The following is a 24,685-nucleotide window of genomic DNA, read 5'->3' as shown; positions in this document are numbered from 1 at the left end:
AAACAACTTTTAATCTTGAAAAGTTTTGTTAATAATAACAATAAGAATAATTTTTCTTGCATTTATATAGCGCTTTTCTGGACACTCAAAGTGCTTTACACTAGAGGTGTGAAGCTATACTTCACTATACTGGGACGTTAGGACGCACACAGATCGCAGGTTGAGCGCCTCCTGCTGGCCTCACTAACACCACTTCCAGCAGCAACCTAGCTTTCCCATGTGGTCTCCCATACAGGTTCTCACCGGACACAGACCTGCATAGCTTCAGTTGGCCATGTGAGAGTTGCAGAGAGCTAGCTGCTGACACAAGGTTGGTGTTGTATATTACTATATAACAACATTGTAATAAACTGCCAGTACATTTTCTGTACATGTTTATTGCATTTCAAAGACTGATTTCTCTATATATTATTTCTTATACATAATATTATGTCAACCGACTAAAATGTCTATAAGGGCGATGCAGTGGGTAGCACGATCGCCTTACAGCAAGAAGGCAGCTGGTTCGAGCCTCGGCTGGGTCAGTTGGCATTTCTGTGTAGAGTTTGCATGTTCTCCCTGTGTTCGCATGGGTTTCCTCAGGGTGCTCTGATTTCCCCCACAAGCCTAAGGACATGTGGTACAGGTGAATTGGGTAAGCTAAAATTGTTCGTATGTATGTGTGTGAATGAGTGTGTATGGATTTTTCCCAGTGATGGGTTGCAGCTGGAAGGGCTTTCGCTGTGTAAAACATATGCTAGATAAGTTGGTGGTTCAATCCGCTGTGGCGACCCCAGATTAATAAAGGGACTAGGCCGAAAAGAAAATGAATGAATGAAAATATCAATAAAAGCTACTTTGTTAAACTGTGAAGTTGAATTTTCAACTTTAAAAGTCGAAGGGAGCAGATATCAAGGTCCCAGAATACAACTAAATAAATGAAAAACACTTTCAAATCACAAAATTATTAAACTGCTCATTAACATATATATTTTTGCAGTGGGTATTTCACTGAAATCATTAAATAATAAAGGCATGCTTATCAATCAGTCTCAAATGGGTGCTCAACTAAAAAAAAAAAGTATTTTAAATCATTTAAATACATACATACATACATTTTTCTTAGTTGTATTAGCATTTTCTTATTTCTTTTAGAAAATACAGGCTGCAATTCAACAGAAGATCGCATATGCTGTAATTAACATGAACTCAACCTGCAATTTCCTCATTAAAAATAGACTCAGAGCTTGTAACTTCTGCAGCATTCAATTACGTAAAACGAAACAAAGAGACAATCATAGCTAAGTAGAGTCATCTGATCGTTCTTCCTCACTAATGCATTCCTTCTCTTTCCTATAATGTAAGTAAAAAGCACAACACAAAACACGCAGACACACGAAGACGTGTGCTTACATGACTGGCTCATTAAAGCAAGCAGTGAGGTGCTAAGCTGCTGCCTGTGTTTTAATGAAGAGCACTGCAATGAGGCTGTAAAACACAGACAGATGGCTGATCGCTTTGACTCACACAGGAGACTGGACCACCGCAGACCACTAGATGTTACATAACCCAGCCAACAACCAGTCAAGTAGGCTATAACTAATTTTTCCTGACAAATAAGACTAGGATTTATTCATTTTAAACCAGTTACTGTCTGTTTAATAGAACACAAAAAGAGATATTCCGATAAATGTGCATGCTGCTCTTTTCCTTATAACAAAAAGCTTAATGTTTGGGGCTGTACACTGTAAAATGCTGTTGTAAAATTTACAGTATTACTGGAAATTTAGGTGGCCAGTGATACTGTAAACTTTACAGTGCGCTTGTAATTTTACAGTATAACTGGCAATTTTTACAGCAGTATTGGCAAAATTTACAAGCCCACTGTAAATAAACAATTACAACTGTGCTGTAGATTTACAGCATAATTGTGATTGTTCATTTACAGTGCACTTGTAAATTTTACAGTATACCTAGCAACCAAAATTGATACAGTAAATTTTACAGCTAATTATATTGTACATTTACTGTATTACTGGCAATTTTGGTTGCCAGTAATACAGTGAAATTAAATAAGCCTACTGTAAAGCAACAGTTAAAATTGCTGTAAAACTACAGCAAAGTTGCAATTGTTAATTTACAGTAATAATAGTTTACAGAGTTTTTTTAAATAATGTAGAGAATTATAAATTACAAATAAGAGCTATTCAAATACATGTTCTTACACGTATTTGAGAATTGGGATAATAGATATTTTATTGAAGTAAGCGGGCGGTTGGGTCAATCGGTAAAACTGAGAACAGCGCGGGCGCGAACGGCAATCGCGAGAGGCATTTAAGATGTGAAAAAACGCACACATCGGCCGCAGGACTAGGTTTTTCAGAATGTGCCTGGGTTGCAATTGAAACTTTAAAGTGATGTATTCTAAATTCTCATAGAAGTATTCATGCAGGCCGTTTAGAAGGAGTTTTAAGGGTTAAGTTGGAAATCGCATCATACAGTACGTTTCATATTTCATTGATACCCCTGTGTATTAAAACTTGTAAACAAGTCTCACAAAAATCAAATATATTTCGTGCCATTATATGACCTAGGGAAAGATTTTCGGTGGATAATAGCCTATATTAACACAGACATATTGTTTATCTTCAGAAGTGCCTAAATAAACTGTGTATCGTGACATTTCAGTGTGCTTCTTTTGGGTCACTGGGTGCTTTCAGTATATGGAAAAGAGCTTCAGGAATAAAGATTAAAAACACCTTCATTTGTAGCTATTACATAAAATAAAATTTTAAGTTATTCAAGTTTGGAATCTTATGATGACAACAATAAAAGTGCACAAGTTGCAGCCCAGGCTCAATGTGGATATGTACCCCTGTCTAAATTTCTGGGGAGCAAAAATTACTAGCCAGAGGTACGTCTGTCTGCATTTCTTTTTTAAAAGAAACGCTATAGTGTCCATACGGTACACTATGGCAGGGGTTTTTCAAACTTTTTTAGCTGAGGGCCCCTTTGTGTAGGGCAAATTCTTTCGGGGACCCCCAAAAATTAAAAATGACGCCACCCCCTCAAATGAACAACTGTACTTAATTTTTTTTAATTGTATTATTTAATACAATTATATTATTATATATTATTCAATAAATTTATATTATTCACTATCTGGATTAATTTTTGTAAGATGTTAGTTGAGTTGACATGGTTTTAGTGCTTCAATCTATTGATCAAATCTTTATGCGCAGTGTTTATTGTGGTCTGCTCTCACTGGATTCCATCAAGCCATATTTTGTGTTCGAGTCATCACGTTTACACAGTTTTTTATGCCATTTTTATGCTTTTTTTCTGCCTATGCACAGCTAGACTCTTCTGTATTTACCCTTACAGCTGAGAGTCTAAATGTATCTAAAGATTTAAAGCTTTGAAGTTTTAAAGAGTTTTGTCATTCATCAGCCTGTTAACAGTTAACTGTACTGTTGTAACTAGCAATACTACAATAGAGGCTGTAGTGGTTCAGTGTGTTTTGCTTATTTTTATTCCTTTTTTTTTTGTGCACATCATAATTTACTCAGGTCGACAATCCTGGCTTACACTGATAAAAAATAATTTCCTAAATGCAATCTAGAATTGGGTATTCAAGTTCAAAGAGCCACATGTTTTACTTTGCATAATTTTAGAAGCTTTGCTGACTTTAAAATGTTCATACCAGTGTGTTCTATTAATAATAAGACTGAACATTACATTTAAATTAGTTACACAAATAAATATGGGAAAAAGTGGAACATCTTGAAAAAAATGCATTTACATTCAGAGTATTAAAATTTGATCAGATATGTTGAGCTCCATTAAATACAGAGCACTAATACATTTTAATATTTAATAATTAATTAGCCCTATAACATAACACAAACAGATACATTATAATTTTTATAGGCTATAGTGGTTTTATTCAGGGTGTATACAATTTAGTTTTTTTAATCATCCAGTTATGAACCAATGTGAGTAAGAGGTCCACTGCAGAGCTCATCCAGCTGTCATCAGTGTAACAGGAGTGAAACTCTGAGAACTCGCTGATGTGATGACAGCTCCATTCATTGTTATTGCAGCACTTTTTGCTTTACAATTTTAAAATGTTTGTTTGCCACGCTGCAAACAGGACCGTCTGATATGTGTACAATGCAAAGTGTAAAGCCTGTCACGGCACGCTGTGGACGAGGTGCAATGTTTTGCCGTGTCTTTAAAATGCTATTTGTTCCCTATGAGTGAAGCCTGCGCAGAGAGGCGCGCACTCCGCAGTACCCAGCTGATCGGTTACTTAGGAACACAAGCCATATACAGGGAAGTGCTTTTAGCCTCCGATAATGTTCTTATTGATCATGTATTTTAACTGAAATATTGTCAGTAAATAGACCTGAGCATTCATTTAGTTGTTTAGCGTAAAAGAGGTAAGCGTAAGTGAAAGGTAAAAGCCGTCAGGTGCAGCAGACAAGCGCCAAAAATCACAGGAAGCGGCCGGCCAGAAGCGCTTATTTAATAAAAGTCCCCGTGCACAGAGGCGGGCCGCTGCGCTTCTTTCCCTGTGTCACGAAAGTGTCAACTGCATTTAAATGACATAAGCATAAAGCTTCATTTTTGCAGTACTTTTGAGCTCAAATTATAATAAAAAATATATTAACCTTCAGAATGATGCGGGACACAAAATTCATCCAGTGGGCCCATTGATTACCCCTTATCTAAAATTTCTTTGCGGCCCCCCTAGCGACATCTGGCGGCCCCCCAGGGGGCCGCGGCCCCCAGTTTGAAAACCCCTGCACTATGGTATAGTGTTACCAGTTTGCTCAGAGGCACACCTCTATGTCTATGGACTTGGGACGTAGAGCGGAGGTAACTGAAACAACAGGGTTTTTTTTTTTGGTTCCCCATAGAACCTTTAAGTTCTAAAAACTCTTTATAATCTAAAGAACCTTTTTGACAGATATAAACAATCTATGTATGTAAAAGTTTCTTCATTGAACCCTCAATGACAATAACAAACATTAAAGAGTGAAACTGAACATTTTTGAGGGGACCGGTCATTTAATGACTGCAGGTTGTATATGAAAAGCAACAATAAAAGAAAATCTCTTTATGTAAAACTGAAATTAAGATTAACAATTTTAAAAATCTATTATTTACAAATATATTTATATTCTATTATTTATAAATATAAAATATCTATTTACAAATTCATTATTATTATTATTATTATTATTATTATTATTATTATCATTATTACTACAAAACACACATTTAATTAGTCAAAATAACAGTAGAAACTTCTATCTCAAATCAATGCTGTTTCTTTCATTCATCAATTACTATTTATAAGTCTCCCAAATATATATATATATATTTGGGAGACTTATAAATATATATTATATATATATATATATATATATATATATATATATATATATATATATATATATATATATATATATATATATATATATATATTTAATATATTATATATATATATATATATATATATATATATATATATATATATATATATATATATATTTAATATATTATATATATATATATATATATATATATATATATATATATATATATATATATATATATATATATATATATATATATATATATATATATATAAAAAAAAATTATAAAATGTACCTCTATTTCCACAAAAATATGGATGGCAAAAATAAGATTTTTTCCCCCCTTGCAGTCACTAATCATTATTAAATGAAACATGTCACTGCCTAATAAGAGAAATAGCTCTTGAAATTGAGCTTTTCAATCAAAGTATTAAATTACATATTAAAATAGAAAAAAATTAATTGTTGTAATGTTTCATAAATAATAAATGACTATATATAATTATAATTATTACTGTATATTTCAATAAAATAAAAAAACAGACTTGGTGAGCATAAGAAACGTTCAAAAACATTAAAAAACAACCAACCCTAACTTTTGAACAGTAAAGTATTGTACTGTAGATACTGTAGATGTACACTGTAAATAGTTGAAGTCAGAATTATTAGCCCAACTGAATTATTAGCCCCCTTATTTATTTTTTCCCGCAATTTCTGTTTAACGGGAAGATTTTTTCAACACATTTCTTAACATAATGATTTTAATAACTCATTTCTAATAACTGATTTAAAAGGAAAAAAAAAGAATAAAAGAATATTTGACTAGATATTTTTTAAGGCACTTCTTTACAGCTTAAAGTGAAACTTAAGGCTTAACTAGGTTAATTAGGTTACTAGGAAGCTTAGAGTAATTAGGCAAATTATTGTATAACGATGGTTTCTTCTGTGACAATCAGAAAAACATTAGCTTAAAGGGGCTAATAATATTGACCTTAAAATGATTTTTTAAAAATTAAAAACTGCTTTTATTTTAGCTGAATTAAAACAAATACTTTTTCTAAAAGAAAATAAATTTTCAGACATACTGTGAAAATGTCCTTGCTCTGTTAAACATCAATTGGGAAATATTTTAAAAAGAAAAAAAAAATCAAATGGGGGCTAATAATTCTGACTTCAACTGTATATGTAAATATACTGACATTTAAACAGGCAACCCATTTTACAAACCAACACTTCAACTGTGCGTAATATCAAATCATAACTCAAATCTTATTAGTAACAAAACACAACACTATGCGCAAGCACATACTCATCTGTGCACACACACACACTTGTACACACAGGAGACGAAACAAAACAAAGAGCTAACAATAGCATCTGCTTCCTTTCTTTTTGGCACCCTGCAGCATGTAGGACTGTTTGAAGATGCCTTGAGATTTACCAGGCCTTTCATTAATAACATTCTCTATTACATTCTCTATTACGTCATGCTCAGTCCATTAAAATTTTGAACTCAACATTCCAGCTGACTTACAACCACATCAGGAGATATTCAGATATCTGTGAACCCACTCTGCTGTGCTGTTTAATAGACAGTTTAATTGACTCAATTAGCAATTTATAGGGTTTTGAATCAGTTCTGAATATTTCTCTTAATGAAATATGAAGAAGAAACCCAATAGAAGATTTACGTTGTTGAAAAAGTGCAAGCTGCTGGCCTGCAACTGTTTTAACACAAATCTGAAAAGTAAACATGCTAATACAATGCCACATCTTGCCACTTTTAGTTCTAATTTTCCAATCAAAAGGATGTTGATCTTCATTATCATGGATTTTTTCCACCACAAACTGTAATGTTATAAGGTTTATATGCTTCTGGACATACTACATTTTGAAAATTATTTCAAAATTTGCTCTGCACACTGTACACATTTTAAATATAATAATAATAATAATAATTCTAAAAAAATTATAAAAATAATAATTATAATAATAAGCAAAAAATAATAATAATAACAATAATAATAATAATAATAATGACACAACTAACTTTTTAATTTGCAACAAATAGGTATGTACTTTGTGAAAAATGTTAATGTGTTGTATTTGAACCGATAACATGCCTTAATTTAAATTTTCAAATATGATTTTTTTTTTTATTTGCATAAAAACACAATAGGTTAATATAAAGTATCCCATATTTTCATTCTCTGTGTGTGTCTGTGTGTGTATACTTGGTCTTTTTCTGTAAATAAATGCTCTATGATAATATTATAACCAGGGTTCCCACTTTTTCATGGATATCAAATTCAAGGACTTTCAAGTATTTTTTAAATCACTAATATTTTAAATCGAGCACCTTTGTAATTCACACCCCCAGCATGTAGCACCATGAAACTCCTTCTTGTATGTAACATTTCACATACACTTAATATTTACATTAAAATGTCATAATGATGATATTTTGAATGTCATTTTTTTAAATGTTAACCATTTTAAACAACCTTTATAAAGTCTTGTTTAAAGAACTTGTTGAATTCTATACTGGCAATATTCAAATGTGTTTTCTGAAGTATTGATAAAATGCATAGTTTTTTAGAATTCATGTAGAGGATTAAAATTATTATTTTTTTAATTAAGCATTTTTTCGTTCAGGCATTGAAAGCAGATAAGTACAATTGCCAAAAAAAAACAAAAAAAAAAACCACACCATAAAACAGTGGGGCTAATAATTCTGACTTCAACTGTTAGCACACTCCTCACAAATCTATCTTTTAAATTCATATTTCAAATAGGAAGCTATATAATATTATATTTGTGTATATATACGTTAGATTAGTCAGTATTGAAGCCAAATTTGGAGCTTATCTAACAAAATAATTTACAATAACGGTCCAAAAGGTAGTACACTCAAATGTATATGTAACAGAAAAATATTAAATACTGTACAAATTTTAAAAAGAGGAAAAATCAAGAAAAAAAATTAAGAAACTGTATTATCTTTTTTATTTCTAAATAGGTTTGCTGACTAAAATATCATTTTAATAAATATATCTGTTTAATAAATCTGTTTTGTTTAAATGCACCAAAATACATAGCCTATATTCACTGAGAAATGGATACAAATATTCATTTTCAAAATTGGGTGTACTATAATTACGCTCAATTATACTGAGCACTGTATGTTTGTTTTTAAGTACTTTCCAGGCCTTGGATTCATATGTCTGAAAATCAAGCACTTTCAAGAAGTGTGGAAACCCTGGATTACCTTTTGGAAATGTAGGCATTCTGAACACACATTATCAGTAAAGAAAACACAATCAGTATTTTACTCAAAACAAAAATACCACTAACATATAATACCTCTAATAAACATGTACTGTTCTTACATCAACCAATACTATATTGTAATGTATATTTTAAGAGCTTCAGACAGCCTAAATACGTGACATTGTTTCCTGAAAAAGATCATTTCAAACATCTCAAAAAGAAGGAAATAGTTTGAGTGAGAAAAGTCACACACACACACACACAAAAGAGTTTGCACATGCCAGAGGGTTATTAGTGTGAAGCGGTAGAGTTAAAAGTGTACCTATTTACAGGTGGTGCTGAATGTGTCTCAGAGGCTTTTCTGGACTGTCAGTCACTCATCCCAGGCAGGACACCCACCAACGGGAACAGAAGAAGGACACAGTTCAGCAAATACAGGACAATGACCGCTCACCTGAACCAACACCTATTGGCTCTTCCAGGACAAGTGCTGGGGAAACTGTCAGTGTGATTTAAGGGCTGTGAGCACCGTCGAGATAAGAATATGACTTAAACAAATAGCAGGAGCAGAAGAGCACAAAAAAAGAGCACGACAGACTGCAAAACAGCCTTCAACATAAAGCATGAATATCCCACAGTTAGAAAGCTGTAACAGAAATACAAAAGCTGTAGTTTGCTATAGGCTGTTGAATCTAGAAGATAAAAACTAGAATCAGTGAAAGATTGACACTCAGCGTTGTCCATCTACCAGAATGTGGGCTGAGTTTTCTGGCTGAGCAAAAATCACAGCAGTAAGCCTTCTTTTTCAGAGGAGATTAGTACAGATTACAGACTCCCAGAGTGACTCGGTAACAAAAATCTACATTCAAAACCCAAGGTAAATGCTCTCTCTTGTGTGAAGCTTAGCGCAAATGATCCCTAACTCTCTACAGAAAGTGTGATACAATTATAAGCTACACTCAAAAAAAGAGAACATTTACAAAATGTTAGCTGCGTTATTTTTTAACGAGTCATGTGTATTTGTACAGTTGTTTTTTAGATTGCCAGGGCACAAAAAAAAAGATTTTTGCTGCTTGTTAAAATTACTTAATTAAAATGAATAGAAACAACAATTTTTGAGATTTTTTGGGGACAAGCTTATTGTTTTATGTTTAAACCACTTAATCAATGAAAGTTAACTTAATCGGTTTGTGTTTGGACAAACATGAAACCCCTAATTTTTTACAGTGCACTTTAGCAAGGCACTGGTTTTTATGTTGAACAGTTTCATTTTTAGCTACAGAATAACCCTTTTGTGGACATAAACCCTAAAACCAAAATTTCACATCTGTTATAATTTACTCAACCTTTATTCATTCCAATCGCTTGAGACCTTTTTTGTCTTCAGAACACAAATTAAGATATTTTAATGTAATCTGAGAGCTCTCATCTATCATAGACAGCAACAGTTTCAGGACATTCAGAGTCCAGAAAAGGAGCCAAAAACATTGTGAAATCATTTCAGTTTTTTAACTGCAAGCATCCAAAGCTCCAAAATCACTGTGCCCCCCAAAAAAACTTTAAAGCTGTACATTTCTGTATATCTTCCTCCTCCGTCAGGTCAGGGTGTGCGTTTACTGTGGGGGCAGTGCAATGTATTTGCCATTAGAGTCAGCAGTGTCATATTGCACATAGTAAAATCAAACTCTGATCTTATTTGGAATACACTAGCAAACAAGTTTTTTGGTATTTTAAAATTTTTTTTAGGCACACAAAAGTGTGCTTTTGAACAATTGAACCACTGAAGTGACATGGGGTGCACGGTGCATGGTCTAACAAGGTTGTGCTTAATCTCTTATTGAGTTATGCGTGTTCTGAGCATTAAACCAACAAGAGTCTGATCTCCCATTCCCTTTAAGAGTCAGTTGCGCCGCGTCATGGTGCATTTGCAATTTAGAATGGCAGACATTGTAAGTGGAAAAACTAAATGTTTCATTGGCAAGAAAACAGTTAAACAGACCATCTGGCATAAAAAATAACCCTCTTCCATTCGTCCTCTTTGCTTTCTCTTTCTCTTTACTTTTACTCTTAACTTAACTTTCGTGGATAAGGAAATGTTGTTGTACACACTCCACTGAACAAATTCATCAGCCTACATATTTAATTTCGTTTGTAAATCGCAAAGCTTTGTTTCAAACTTTTTTTAAATTTCCAGCAAACAAATAAATGAACAATATTCATAAAGTGTGTCATATCTAAACACACGTCCTATTCTTATGGCATGTGTGACGCATGTTTCCAAAACCCAACAGGTGGACAAATCTAAACCTGTTTTTATTAAAACAAATATAAATAAGCATAAATTAAATAATTCTGCTAAGAATAATAACATTAAGTGCAAATTGTCATGAATTTTAGTTCTTCAAAATAGCAATGCGTCAATGATGCACCTTAACACACCCTTTTATAGACTGGCACCCCCATCAGTTCACAAAGTAGCGCAAATGGATTAGCTATTTGAAGAACGTGGTGCAAAATGTGAAAATTAGGGTTGCACTGGTCTTAAAAAAAATAGCAAAAAAACATGTCAAACACGTCTTGCACCTTATTGCGCTGGGTGTATGATAGGGACAGAGATGTTTGACAGTATATATATTGTTTTTTTTTACTTTAAATGTCTCTAAATGTTGCTGTCGATGGAGGATTGGAGAGGTCTCAGATTTCATCTAAAGTATCTTATTTTGTGTTCGAAAGATAAACAAATTAAGTGTTTCGAATGTAATAATAACTGAATGTAATAATAATTTAACACAATATTTTTTAATATAAGCATTCATTTTTGAAGACCTTAAATAGTAATAATGTATGATTTGGTTAATTTTTTTTATCTGTTTGCCCATTTTTATCTCATGTATTGTAAAATTATGACTTTACTTATTATATATAAGTACAGTCACTGAAGACACCATATTTCACCAAAGTTTATTCACTTTTCTTGTCTTGCAACTGGTTTTAAACATTCTGAGAACATTCACATATGTTCTTATCCAAAAAGAAAAAAACACATGAGCTTCACAAGGGAAATAATATTGAAATAGCATGTGAAATATGTGAAACACATGGAAACATGAAGTGTGTTTTTTTAATATTTAATGTGAAGTTATACTACCACATTTGAACAATGTAACATACGGAAACAAAATGACATACGGAAACATGATAACATGGGTTTCATAACAAAAACATCATTCAAATGTATTCCAATAGTGTTCCACATGCTTCACATGTGAAGCTCATGTGGTTTTATGTAAGAGCAAACACCAGCTAAATGCTCTTTTACATATTCTTGTTTGCAGCATCCAGTTTAGCAAACAGCACTGTTGGAGAACAACATGACACCGGGGACTGTGTAAAACTATCCATTAAAGAAGGAAAGTGAAAGAGGAGTGCTGCTAAGTGCAAACTGAGATCAACTGAAAACTATGAAGCTTTAAGATCTTCTTGAAACCTGTAACATCGTCTCCTGCTCCCACATTGAAAAACACATTTCCATTTTTGAGAACAAGAGCACTATGGAGATGAGTGGAGAGAGGTAGACATGGTTATATAAACTTGTTGCCCTCAGGAAGAGTACAGACCCATACATTCACTCTGTGTCATGAACCCCATGAGGACAACAGTGAAGCGCACAAGCTGCAGGGGATGAAACCACAAAAACCACAGCTAAAATATTCACCTACAACAAACCTCGCTTGTAGATAAGCTCTGAACAAGAAGAGCTGTGTATGTGTGTATAAAAACATTATTTACTTCCATGGGGAAAATGTACTTTAAATTGAATGAAAAGACCATGTTTTGAGCATATTAAACAGCTGATTTCTGTCTTAGGCAAATGGCTACGTTCACCAAACTAGGCTGAAGCCATGCTAGACAATGAAGTAAGCATATTCAGAACTGCACAGTGATTCAAAGAATTTAGCCAAAGACAAAGCAGAAAGATGATTGACATGAAGCAGATACTGCAAGAAAAATGAGATGAACGAGCAAGGAGGTTTTACATTCATCATCGGTCAGATATAAATTGTGATGTGTTTTAGGACTTGTAATAATCTGAAGGAGTTTATTTTGTGACAGTTGTCAATGATGGAGTTACCCATAAATGAAACTTGTGTCATCATTTACTCACCCTAATCACAAATTGCATGGCTGCATTATATCTTCACTGAAAAATGCATATATTACTAAAACAAATATATGCATATATATTTAGTTGAAGCTGTGAATTTTTCATTCCTTTTCAAATATTTCCCAAGTGTTTAACTGAGATTTTTTTCTACACATTTTTACTGCTATAGTTTTAATGACTCATTTCTCAAATTATTTGTCTTTACCATGATGACAATGCACAATATATTATTAGTAATTAAAAAAAAATACTAGAATTATTCAGCTTGAAGTGCAGTTTAAAGGTTTAACTGTGTTAATTAGGTAAACTAGGCAAGTTAGGATAATTAAGTTGTTGCACAAAAGTGGCTTGTTCTGTAGTTAATCGGGGAAAAATGTTAAGGGGATACAGTTCTGACACTTTATTATTATAATTTTTTATTATTCAATCCAAACTAAAAGAAATAAGACTTTCTCCAGAATAAAAATATAACAGAAAATACTGTGAAAATGTCCCTTTAGGAAAAGTTGCTTTAGTATATAATATAATTTAGTTTTTTCCCCAATATTTTACTTGTCATATAATAACTGACATTTTTATCATGATTACAGAACATACTTCAATTCAGTGTAAATAGTGATTTTACAATGTAGATTGTTAAAACAGCTTAACAGAGTAATTCAAGTAAATTGAAATTGTGTAAGTTTTCAAAGTTGAAGTTCAATTCAGTGGTTCAATTTTCACTTCTGAAAGTCCAAACACTGAAGAGCAAATATACTGATGTACAAGTCCCTAACCAAGCAAGCCAGTGGCCAGGAACAACCCATTAAAATGCCATTCAGTGTAAAAAACGTTTATATATTAAAAAGGTAAGTTATATTTAGAATGGTAGTCATTTGATGACATATTATAATACTTTATGGATTACAGTTGTCATGTTCACCAGCGAACAACCACCAGATGTCGCTGGTAAACACACACACTTAGAACTACACTTTTCCTGGACTACATTTTCATACATGCACTTCTCCCTGACACCCATGCTCACTCATCTAGCTTGATTACATTTGCACACCTGAGGACTTTCAGAGACTGATTAACACACACTATTTAAACCACACATTCACCCCTTCAGTTTGCCGAGTCTTGTTCACTGTAAAGTAGCATTACAACGCGTTTTCCTTGTCTTGTTTTCCTGTTTTGAACCTAGCCTTGTTTATTTAGTTATCCTTGTCTGCCGCCTGCCTTTCGACCTCTTGATTGTTATACTGACTACAATTCTGGATTGTCCTCACATACCTGTTTGCTCCCGTATTGACCACTGCTTGCCAGACTGTGAATAAACCTGCATATTGGATCCTACCTTCTGTTGTGGTGTTACTCCCCGGCGTTACAGAAGACTCGGCCACACAATGGATTCAGCGGGTATCAAGATCATGTGTCTGCGTCAGGAAGCCCGGTCTATAGAGGAATACGTGGAGGACTTCATCCAGGTAGCCCATTTAACATCTTTGGATGATTTATGCCTGATGATATTTTTTCGTGGAGGATTATCTGAACCTCTGTACTCCACAATGCCACTCCATGACCCCCATTGGACACTTGAGTTGTACATTGATCTGGCTCTACAACTTAGTGGGTCCCCCTTCACCATAGGCGAGGTGGAGGAAACTCCTAAATGTTTTTTTGGGGGGGGCAGTGTACAGCAAGACCAGATGACAAAAGGGCTTGCTGTACACCCCACTGAAACATTAATGCTGGCATCACCATCACTCCTGTCGCCTGAGCATCAGTTATATCATAAGATGGCCGACTCCAGTCCTCCAGCTCACAAGATGGCCACCTCCAGTCCTCCAGCTTGCAAGATGGCTGCTCCAGCTCACAAGATGGCCGACTCCAGTCCTCCAGCTCACAAGATGGCCGACTCCAGTCCTCCAGCTCACAAGATGGCCGACTCCAGTCCTCCAGCTCACAAGATGGCCGACTCCAGTCCTCCAGCTCCCAATGTGGTCACAACCAGCCCTCCAGCTCACAATGTGGTAAGCGCCAATCTGCCACCTGCTCACAAGATGGTTTCCTGTTCCTTGTCTGTTCCTGCCATAGTTCCTGTTCTAGTTCCTGAAATACCATCACCTGAGCCACCAGAATGGCCACCACCACTTGAGTTACAAGAGCTGTTGCCACCACCAGAGCTGTTACTGCCAGAGCTGCCACCGCCACCTCCAGAGCTGCCACCGCCGCCTCCAGTGCTGCCAGACCCTCCAGTGCTGTCAGACCCTCCAGAGCTGCCACCGCCACCTCCAGTGCTGCCAGACCCTCCAGAGCTGCCAGACCCTCCAGAGCCGCTGCTACCTGAACTTCCTGAACGGCCGCCGCCTGAGCTTCCTGAATGGCCGCCGCCGCCTGAGCTTCCTGAATGGCCGCCGCCTCCTGAGCTTCCTGAATGGCCGCCTCCTGAGCTTCCTGAATGGCCGCCTCCTGAGCTTCCTGAATGGCCGCCTCCTGAGCTTCCTGAATGGCCGCCTCCTGAGCTTCCTGAATGGCCGCCTCCTGAGCTTCCTGAATGGCCGCCTCCTGAGCTTCCTGAATGGCCGCCTCCTGAGCTTCCTGAATGGCCGCCGCCGCCTGAGCTTCCTGAATGGCCGCCGCCGCCTGAGCTTCCTGAATGGCCGCCGCCGCCTGAGCTTCCTGAATGGCCGCCGCCGCCTGAGCTTCCTGAATGGCCGCCGCCGCCTGAGCTTCCTGAATGGCCGCCGCCGCCTGAGCTTCCTGAATGGCCGCCTCCGCCTGAGCTTCCTGAATGGCCGCCGCCGCCTGAGCTTCCTGAATGGCCGCCGCCGCCTGAGCTTCCTGAATGGCCGCCGCCGCCTGAGCTTCCTGAATGGCCGCCGCCGCCTGAGCTTCCTGAATGGCCGCCGCCGCCTGAGCTTCCTGAATGGCCGCCGCCGCCTGAGCTTCCTGAATGGCCGCCGCCGCCTGAGCTTCCTGAATGGCCGCCGCCGCCTGAGCTTCCTGAATGGCCGCCGCCGCCTGAGCTTCCTGAATGGCCGCCGCCGCCTGAGCTTCCTGAATGGCCGCCGCCTGAGCTTCCTGAATGGCCGCCGCCTGAGCTTCTTGAATGGCCGCTGCCACCTAAGCTTCCTCAATGGTCGCAGTCTCATGATCCAGGCCCACTGCAGCTCCACGCTCCAGGCCCTCCGCAGCTCCACGCTCCAGGCCCTCCGCAGCTCCACGCTCCAGGCCCTCCGCAGCTCCACGCTCCAGGCCCTCCGCAGCTCCACGCTCCAGGCCCTCCGCAGCTCCACGCTCCAGGCCCTCCGCAGCTCCACGCTCCAGGCCCTCCGCAGCTCCACGCTCCAGGCCCTCCGCAGCTCCACGCTCCAGGCCCTCCGCAGCTCCACGCTCCAGGCCCTCCGCAGCTCCACGCTCCAGGCCCTCCGCAGCTCCACGCTCCAGGCCCTCCGCAGCTCCACGCTCCAGGCCCTCCGCAGCTCCACGCTCCAGGCCCTCCGCTGCTCCACGCTCCAGGCCCTCCGCTGCTCCACGCTCCAGTCCTGCCCCGCTGCATGGTCCTGGCCCTCCATCCCTCCCCCAGTTCCGCCTCCGCTCCACCTCCCTCCTGAACAGTATTAGGAGTGTCTGGAAGCCACTCCTTAGAGGGGGGGCTCTGTCATGTTCACCAGCGAACAACCACCAGATGTCGCTGGTAAACACACACACTTAGAACTACACTTTTCCTGGACTACATTTTCATACATGCACTTCTCCCTGACACCCATGCTCACTCATCTAGCTTGATTACATTTGCACACCTGAGGACTTTCAGAGACTGATTAACACACACTATTTAAACCACACATTCACCCCTTCAGTTTGCCGAGTCTTGTTCACTGTAAAGTAGCATTACAACGCGTTTTCCTTGTCTTGTTTTCCTGTTTTGAACCTAGCCTTGTTTATTTAGTTATCCTTGTCTGCCGCCTGCCTTTCGACCTCTTGATTGTTATACTGACTACAATTCTGGATTGTCCTCACATACCTGTTTGCTCCCGTATTGACCACTGCTTGCCAGACTGTGAATAAACCTGCATATTGGATCCTACCTTCTGTTGTGGTGTTACTCCCCGGCGTTACAGAAGTGAAGCACAAAAATTTATATTTTGAAAATATCTTTTTATTAGAATAAACAATGTTACCCATTTAAAATAGAATACAATGTAATATTGACTTGTTCTTTTTTTTAAAGTGCAGGTCAGAAAAATGAGATTTAATTTTTACCAGAAAATTCATGTAATTTTATGACACTTTCATGATGCTATTATATCATTTTAAAAACTCCAGTCCTTATTTACTATAACAGCACTGAAAATAATACCTATCTGCAAAACCTTCTTTACACACAAAAAGTTCCTTTATGGTGAACAGTTACAGTATGCTGCATACATAATTACCAGTTTCTGCTTTACGGAGGTGAATATACTTTTAAAAAAGTATTGACAAAAAGTCATGACAATAAATGTTTTTAAGTTACTTAAACTTACTTTATTAAGTTAATCAAGTTTTAACTAATTTTCTTGTGGCTATACAAAGTTCAACAAAATATGTTTAGTCAGTTTGACTGTTTTTAGTTGAGACGACATAAAAATTTAAGGCAGGAAGTTTTTTTACAGTGTAGATATTGAGTACAGTATAGTGCGATTCTAAAATGCTCATTAGAATAAAGCTTTTTAAGTTGCCAGAATAATATTATTGTTTTCAAAACAGGAAAATATTGATAATTACATCAACTTAAAAATGTGGCTAATTTAAAGGAAAATATATCTGTCAATTAGTTTCCACACTAATGGAGTTGTTTTGTATTTTTAAGTCCACACACTCATGTGTTTTGTTATTTTTCATACTTTTTATATTGGACAGTACATGTTTTTGTTTTGTAAAATAAAGAAAATCTGTGGTTTAAAACAAATAAACAATTTCTGGAAAACAAAAATGTTGTTGTTAAATGTGTTTCTTGCAAGCAATTAAATGAACTGTACATTTGAAAACAATTTCAGCTACTTCATTTATTTGAGGTTCTAAACTTGAAAACTTGCATGTAATTAAGTACATAACACCGGATTTGTTTTCAGTTTTAATTAAAAACACTAGTTGAATCTACTTAACTTTTGAGTACTCAACTTAAATGGCGTTTATGCTATTTCAAATGCTGCTGATTAAAGAAGAAAAGGTCATTTGGCTAACATAATAAAGTTTGTTGTCTGAACTTCATTTTGTTAGATGTTGTCGTAACTTAAATATATTGATGCAAACTGTTGCCTTAATTTTTTTTGTTTGATCTCAACAATATTTTTTAGAGTGTGATCTTCAGACAGAGCAAATGTATCTTTTAGAAGCTTCTGTTCTTATTTGCTGTACTTTTATTTAAAATAACTACCGACTACCGTACACTCTTTAAAACAATTTCAATTCTGTTTCACAGAAAATTAATAAATGATGACAGAATGTTCACTTATGAATGATCCATAACGTTTTACCTTTATTAAGTAAGTAAACATGCACTGCTCCCAATTTAAGGGGTAAATCGTTTTAATCATTTGTTTAAAAGCAAGTCATTAATATAAAACGCAGCCTTACCTTAAAAGCATATTTGCGGCTGATGTGATCTTCAGGTCCCACCGGAGCAATGGTGTAGCTGGGCAGAGGAATGCTACCCAAAACTGACTCTTCACGGCTGTCTGTGGGATAAAGAAACAACAGGCTGGTTTTGTCTTCGTCTCTTTTTCTTGCTGGCATGTGATAGTCTCGGACCCGTCTTTTCTCACACCACTCTGATAGCATCACCACACCTCACACATTTAAGTTTAGCCTTGAACCGACCTGACCGTTTCTTTCCAGTCTGTGTGTCTGAAACACATCAAGTGGTGAGTTGACAAGGCGATAAGGGTGGACGGATTAGGATGTAATGGGTTAAAAATAATTCAAGGTGGGTTGAAGGAGAAATTCTAAAACTAAGGCAGGTCATGTTTTCGTTTGAGTGGGCAGAGAGCGGAGAAAGCAGACTGACTGGAAAATGCGGAAGAATTGCATCCTATTATAAACGCACGAGGGGAAAACAACATAAAAAAGCTGAAAGAAAGCAGATCAGATTTTTTTTTTTTATATAATTAATAATTAATAAATTGTGGTTACACTTTATTTTAAAGTGACATAGTTACAGTGTAACTAGTCATTTAACTGCTGAGTAATATGAATTATTTACACATACTATACACAGTTAAAATGTGGGTTATTTTTAGTCAATTTTTTTAATCCATTGTAATTACTATAGTAAGTTAGCAAGAGCATGGAACATTTACTGTATAACTCATTCATTCATTTAATTTCTTTTCAGCTTAGTCCCTCATTAATCTGGGGTCGCCACAGCGGAATGAACCGCCAACTTATACAGCATATGTTTTACACAGTGGAAGACCTTCCAGCTGCAACCCATCACTGGGAAAAATCCATACACTCTCATTCACACACATACATGACGGACAATTTAGCTTACCCAATTCACCTGTACCACATGTCTTTGGGCTTGTGGGGGAAACCAGAGCACCCAGAGGAAACACACGCGAACACAGGGAGAACATGCAAACGCTACACAGAAATGCCAACTGACCCAGCCAAGGCTCGAACCAGTGATCTTTTTGCTGTGAGGGAAACTTGCTAACCACTGCACCATCGTGCAGCCACTGTATAACTTCATCACCTTGAATAAAAGTGTTAACTATTTTTTATAATTAGGACTATACCTCATCTAAAATAAAATATATCATTCTAGCATTTAGCAGGGGCATTTTTTGACATATACAGTCGAAACCAATGGTCTCAAACTCAATTCCTGAAGGGCCGCAGCTCTGCATAGTTTAGCTTCAACCACCTCCAACTCACACCTGCTTAATAGCTTATAGTAGTCTTGAATACCTTGATTGTTTTGATCAGCTGTGTTTGATTAAGGCTGGAGCAAAACTGTGCAAAGCTGCGGGCCTACAGGCAGGGCCGGCGCTTCCATAGAGGCGACCTAGGCGGCCGCCTAGGGTGGCAGAATAGAGAGGGCGGCGTCCCTGAAAGTACCCTCGCCACCCGCGCCCTCATCCGCATCTAGGGTGGCAGAATAGATAGAGCGGCATCCCCGAAACTATCCTCGCCACGTGCAGCCACAATAATATCCGCATCTAGGGTGCCAGAATATAGAGAGCGGTGTCCCCGAAACTACCCTTGCCACCCGCGCCTCAGTTATAGTCGCGTCTAGGGAGGCAGAATACAAAAAAAATGTATTTTTTTTTGTATTCTGAAACCCCCCCCCCCCCCCCCCCGGTTTCACTTTAGGTTTGAGGGCGGCGTGACCGTCCTTTGCCTAGAGCGGCAGTTCAGCTTGCTCCGGCCCTGCCTACAGGAATCCAGTTTGAGGCCTACAGTCTAAAATGGCGGATTTTGTGGAGGCCTGTCTCAAAATTTATGGCAGAGCCTGCTCCAAGTCTCTTGAAAAAGGTGTGAAAATGCAAAAAAACAAAAAAACAAAAACTTTTTTCTGATCTTAAGACACACTGGAATCTCAAAATCCTTAATTGTGTATACATTCATTCATTCATTTTCCTTCGACTTAGTCCCTTTATTCATCAGGGGTTTAACACAGCGGAATGAACCACCAACTTATCCAGCATATGTTTTACACAGCGGATGCCCTTCCAACTGCAACTTAGTACAGGGAAATACCCATACACACTCATTCACTATGGACAGTTTAGTTTATTCAATTCACCTATCCTGCATGTCTTTGGACTGTGGGGTAGACCGGACTGTAGAACAGTGCTAACCACTGAGCCACCATGTCCCCCCTATATTGTATATAGCATTTGGTAAATCTGTTCATCATACAAAGGCAGATTTATAATTTTAAAACAAAAAAAATAAGAGTATGTTCAGTCAACACAGGGTGTATTTTGACATTTACAGATTGATGTAAACAACACTATCGAGTTTTTGGCAAAGGAGTGGCGCAGTAGGTAGTGCTGTTGCCTCACAGCAAGAAGGTCACTGGTTCGAGCCTCCGCTCAATTGGCGTTTCTGTGTGGTGTTTGCATGTTCTTCCTGCGTTCACGTGGGTTTCCTCCAGGTTCTCCGGTTTCCACCACAGTCCAAAGACATGCGGTACAGGTGAATTGGGAAGGCTAAATTGTCCAGAGTCTATGAGTGTGTGTAGATGTGTGTGTGGATGCTTCCTAGAGATGGGTTGCAGCTGGAAGGGCATCCGCTGCGTAAAAAAAAAACAACTTGCTGGATAAGTTGGCGGTTCATTCCGCTGTGGCGACCCCGGATTAATAAAGGGACTAAGCCGACAAGAAAATGAATGAATGAATGAACGAATAAAACAACACAAACAAGTTTTGAGTCAGTTGAAATAGCAAGCTCCCAGGGAGGCTTCAGACTGATCCAAGCATAAATATTAGAGTAACCCAAAAACATCCTCTTCATTTCCCTGAGTAAACTATTTTCAGAGTTAAATGTGTCAAGTTAAACTCTGGAGGAAGAAAAGAGCTGAGAGACTCAAGTTGCAATTAGTAGAACTAGGACTTGTTGACCATCATGCAAATACTACAAGCAGAGAATGCAAATAATCATCATCTGGGAGAAAAGTTAGCATGTAAATAGCTATCTTGGATGCAGCGGGTCAAGAGACTGTAGTGAACACCATGATTTTGTAAAAGATTCACTTTAATGTGTATGCAAATATGCAAAAGTTTTCTCAAAGAAAAAATATCAAGTGAATGTAAATCATGCTTATGCTGTATAATTGTGTTCAGTGTTCAGTATGCAACCTACCTTTGTAGTAGAAGAGGCAAAAATCAGCCAGAACAAACCATTTTCTCTTCCACAACCGCATCCCTGAGCTGTCCTGAAAGCACAAAACACATAAATACACACACCTTCAGGCAGATGAAGACGTGATGGGGAAACACAGCACTTCAAACAGACTTCCCTGTTTCCATTTTTTTAATCAACAACGATTCATGTAAATACATTCCTGATGTTTTAACGCCATGCGTGAATGTTTTTTTTTTGTTTGTTTTTTTTAGAACTGACTGGTTGCCTTTCGAAAAAAAAAAATACTTTTTTTTGTTGAATTTGTGCACTCAAAATAGGTGGAAAATGTATTCAGTTTTAAGATATGTGTTCCTGTTCTTCTTGTCTCACGTTACAAGACTAATATTAATCAACATTAGTATCTTATTTAAAAGAAAATATTACTTTCTAAGTAATAATCTACAAAATATATTGCAATAATATTTAAGTACATTTACTGCTTATAAATATACAGTGTTTATATACACTCACTGGCCACTTAATTAGGTACACCTGTTCAACTGCTCCTTAACGCAAATTTCTAATCAGCCAATCACATGGCAGCAACTTAATGCATTTAGACATGGTCAAGACCATCTCCTGCAGTTCAAACCAAGCATCAATATGAGGAAGAATGTGATTTAAGTGACTTTGAACATGCCATGTTTGTTGGTGCCAGATGGGCTGGTCTGACTATTTCAGAAACTGCTGATCTACTGGGATTTTCATACACAACCATCTCTAGGGTTTACAGAGAATGGTCTGAAAAAGAAAAAATATCCAGTCAGCGACAGTTCTGTGGGCGCAAACGCCTTGTTGATGACAAAGGTCAGAGGAGAAAGGCCAGACTGATTCGAGCTGACAGAAAGACAACAGTAACTCAAATAACCATTCGCTACAACTGAGGTATGCAGAAGAGCATCTCTGAACACACAACACGTCAAACCTTGAGGCAGATGGGCTACAGCAGCAGAAGACCACACCGGCTGCCACTTCTGTCAGCTGAGAACATGAAACTAAGGCTACAATTTGCACGGACTCACCAAAATTGGACAAGAGAAGACTGGAAAAACATTGCCAGGTCTGATGAGTCTTAAATAATGCTGCAACATTCGGAGGGTCAGAATTTGGCATCAACAACATGAAAGCATGGATCCATGCTGCCTTGTATAAATAGTTCAGGCTGTTGGTGGTAGTGTAATGGGGTGGGAGATATTTTCTTGCCACACTTTGGGCCCATTAGTACCAATTGAGCAATGTGTCAATGCCACAGTCTACCTGAGTATTGTTGCTGACCATGTCCATCTCTTTATGACCACAGTGTACCCATCTTCTGATGGCTACTTCCAGCAAAATAATACACCATGTCATAAAGCGCATATCATCTCAGACTGGTTTCTTGAACATGACAATGAGTTCACAGTACTCAAATGGCCTCCACAGTCATCAGATATCAAACATACAGAGCATCTTTGAGATGTGGTGGAACGAGAGATTCGCATCAAGGATGTTCAACCGACAAATCTGCAGCAACTGTGTGATGCTATCATGCCAATATGGACCAACATCTCTAAGGATTATTTCTAGTATCTTGTTGAGTCTATGTCACGAAGAATTAGGGCAGTTCTGAAGGCAAAAAGGGGTCCAACCGGTACTAGTAAGATGTACCTAATTAAGTGACCAGTTAATGTATATACTGTATTTATGTGATGCATATTTAATTTTTCCAAGAAAAAGCTTAAAATTGCTAAAAGCAAACTGCAAACTAAAATTAAAAAGTTAAGAGCTGTGCAGTCACAATAAAATTTGCACAAATTATATACTAAGAAATAATATAATATACAAAAAATTACAATAAATAAAAAAAATTAAAAGTTCCTCATTGATAACGTGGTTCAAAACGAAATATGATGAAGTAATATATTAATGCAATGTAAAATGCCAGAAACATATAACATTATACATTTATTAGAAAAAAAGGAACCTTTTTTAGCCATTAATTTTCTGTCACTTTTGATCAATTTAATCCTTGCTAATTTAAACTCTCAAAATGGCCAAACTTTAAAATACATCCAAGTATTCATTGGATGTACAGAATAAAATCTAAAAACCTCCATAATGTTAAAAAAATATTGATCAACTCTTACCTGCTTGTAAAGCCATCCTCGCACCACCACGGGAACACTGGGATTCCTCTTTATGGCATGATCTCGTTTTCCAAAACTATGGACCCTTCCACTTGATCTGGATCCCTATATCATACACACACACACACACACACACACACACACACACACACACACACACACACACACACACACACACACACACACACACACACACACACACACACACACACACACACACACACACACACACAGAGATGAGCTGGGGGCTGAAAGCTCATTCATCAGCCATTACTCTCCAGCATCTGCCAGTGGAGCACAGCTGATCTGCACACCATCCGCTGGCATTCTCTGGGCACTGCGACCGACGTAAGCCTACATGCTGGCCAGCGCTCACACATGCCAGCGCATTAATACGGCTAATACATCAGCCCCACATGCCTTCACTGCCAACAACGAGAGCTACAAGCACTCATTCATCTGGATGAGTCCACACACAGACGGGCTGGAGACAACATGAGCATTTCCTCTCACACTCTTTAATCAAACTGTGGCAGACAGACATCACACGAATTTAGTTACTGTTTGTTCATTTATGGATTCTGAGAGGGGAAATAATGGGAATTATTAATTTCAATAACATCTACTTTGCATTATGGTGAAATAAGCTAGCTATCAAACTCTATCAAAATCTAAAGACTATAGGTGAATACACTATAGGTAACACTATAGCAGGGGTGGCCAACCCTGTTCCTGGAGAGCCACCTTACTGCAGATTTCAGTTGCTACCCATATCAAACACACCTGAACCAATTAATTAGGACCTGAACACCACGTGATAATAACAGGCAGGTGTGTTTGATATGGGTTGCACTTGCAACTGAAATCTGCAGGAA

General features: G+C 37.6%; 1 protein-coding gene and 2 long non-coding RNA genes across 52 annotated transcripts in view; 2 read left to right on the top strand and 1 right to left on the bottom strand.

Moving 5' to 3' along the window:
• LOC147832840 (uncharacterized) overlaps window positions 1-24,685 on the top strand; it is a 418,098-nt gene that overhangs the window by 197,346 nt on the left and 196,067 nt on the right. The gene's annotated exons all lie outside the window — the stretch shown is intronic.
• plekha7a (pleckstrin homology domain containing A7a) overlaps window positions 1-24,685 on the bottom strand; it is a 211,785-nt gene that overhangs the window by 62,786 nt on the left and 124,314 nt on the right. For 46 of the 50 annotated variants that reach the window (XR_015514422.1, XM_087292558.1, XM_087292559.1 and 43 more), the window contains 3 exon segments: window positions 23,811-23,915; window positions 21,643-21,715; window positions 18,409-18,509 (listed from right to left, as the gene is read on the bottom strand). Coding sequence is in view for 45 of the 50 variants with exons in the window: in XM_087292558.1 (XP_087148684.1) it covers window positions 18,409-18,509; window positions 21,643-21,715; window positions 23,811-23,915 (279 nt within the window). In the remaining 5 variants the exon portion in view is untranslated. 50 annotated transcript variants of the gene reach the window in all.
• On the top strand, window positions 10,378-17,609 carry LOC147839761 (uncharacterized). The gene is made up of 2 exons (XR_015515064.1): window positions 10,378-13,706; window positions 16,911-17,609. It is a non-coding gene; the product is annotated as an uncharacterized LOC147839761 (long non-coding RNA).

The sequence above is a fragment of the Danio rerio genome, chromosome 18, assembly GCF_052040795.2.
Source record: "Danio rerio strain M-AB ecotype USA chromosome 18, GRCz13ab, whole genome shotgun sequence".
Taxonomy (NCBI): Eukaryota; Metazoa; Chordata; class Actinopteri; order Cypriniformes; family Danionidae; genus Danio; species Danio rerio.
The sequence above is the reverse complement of the archived record's forward strand: the minus strand, read 5'-3'. Positions and strand labels throughout refer to the sequence as shown.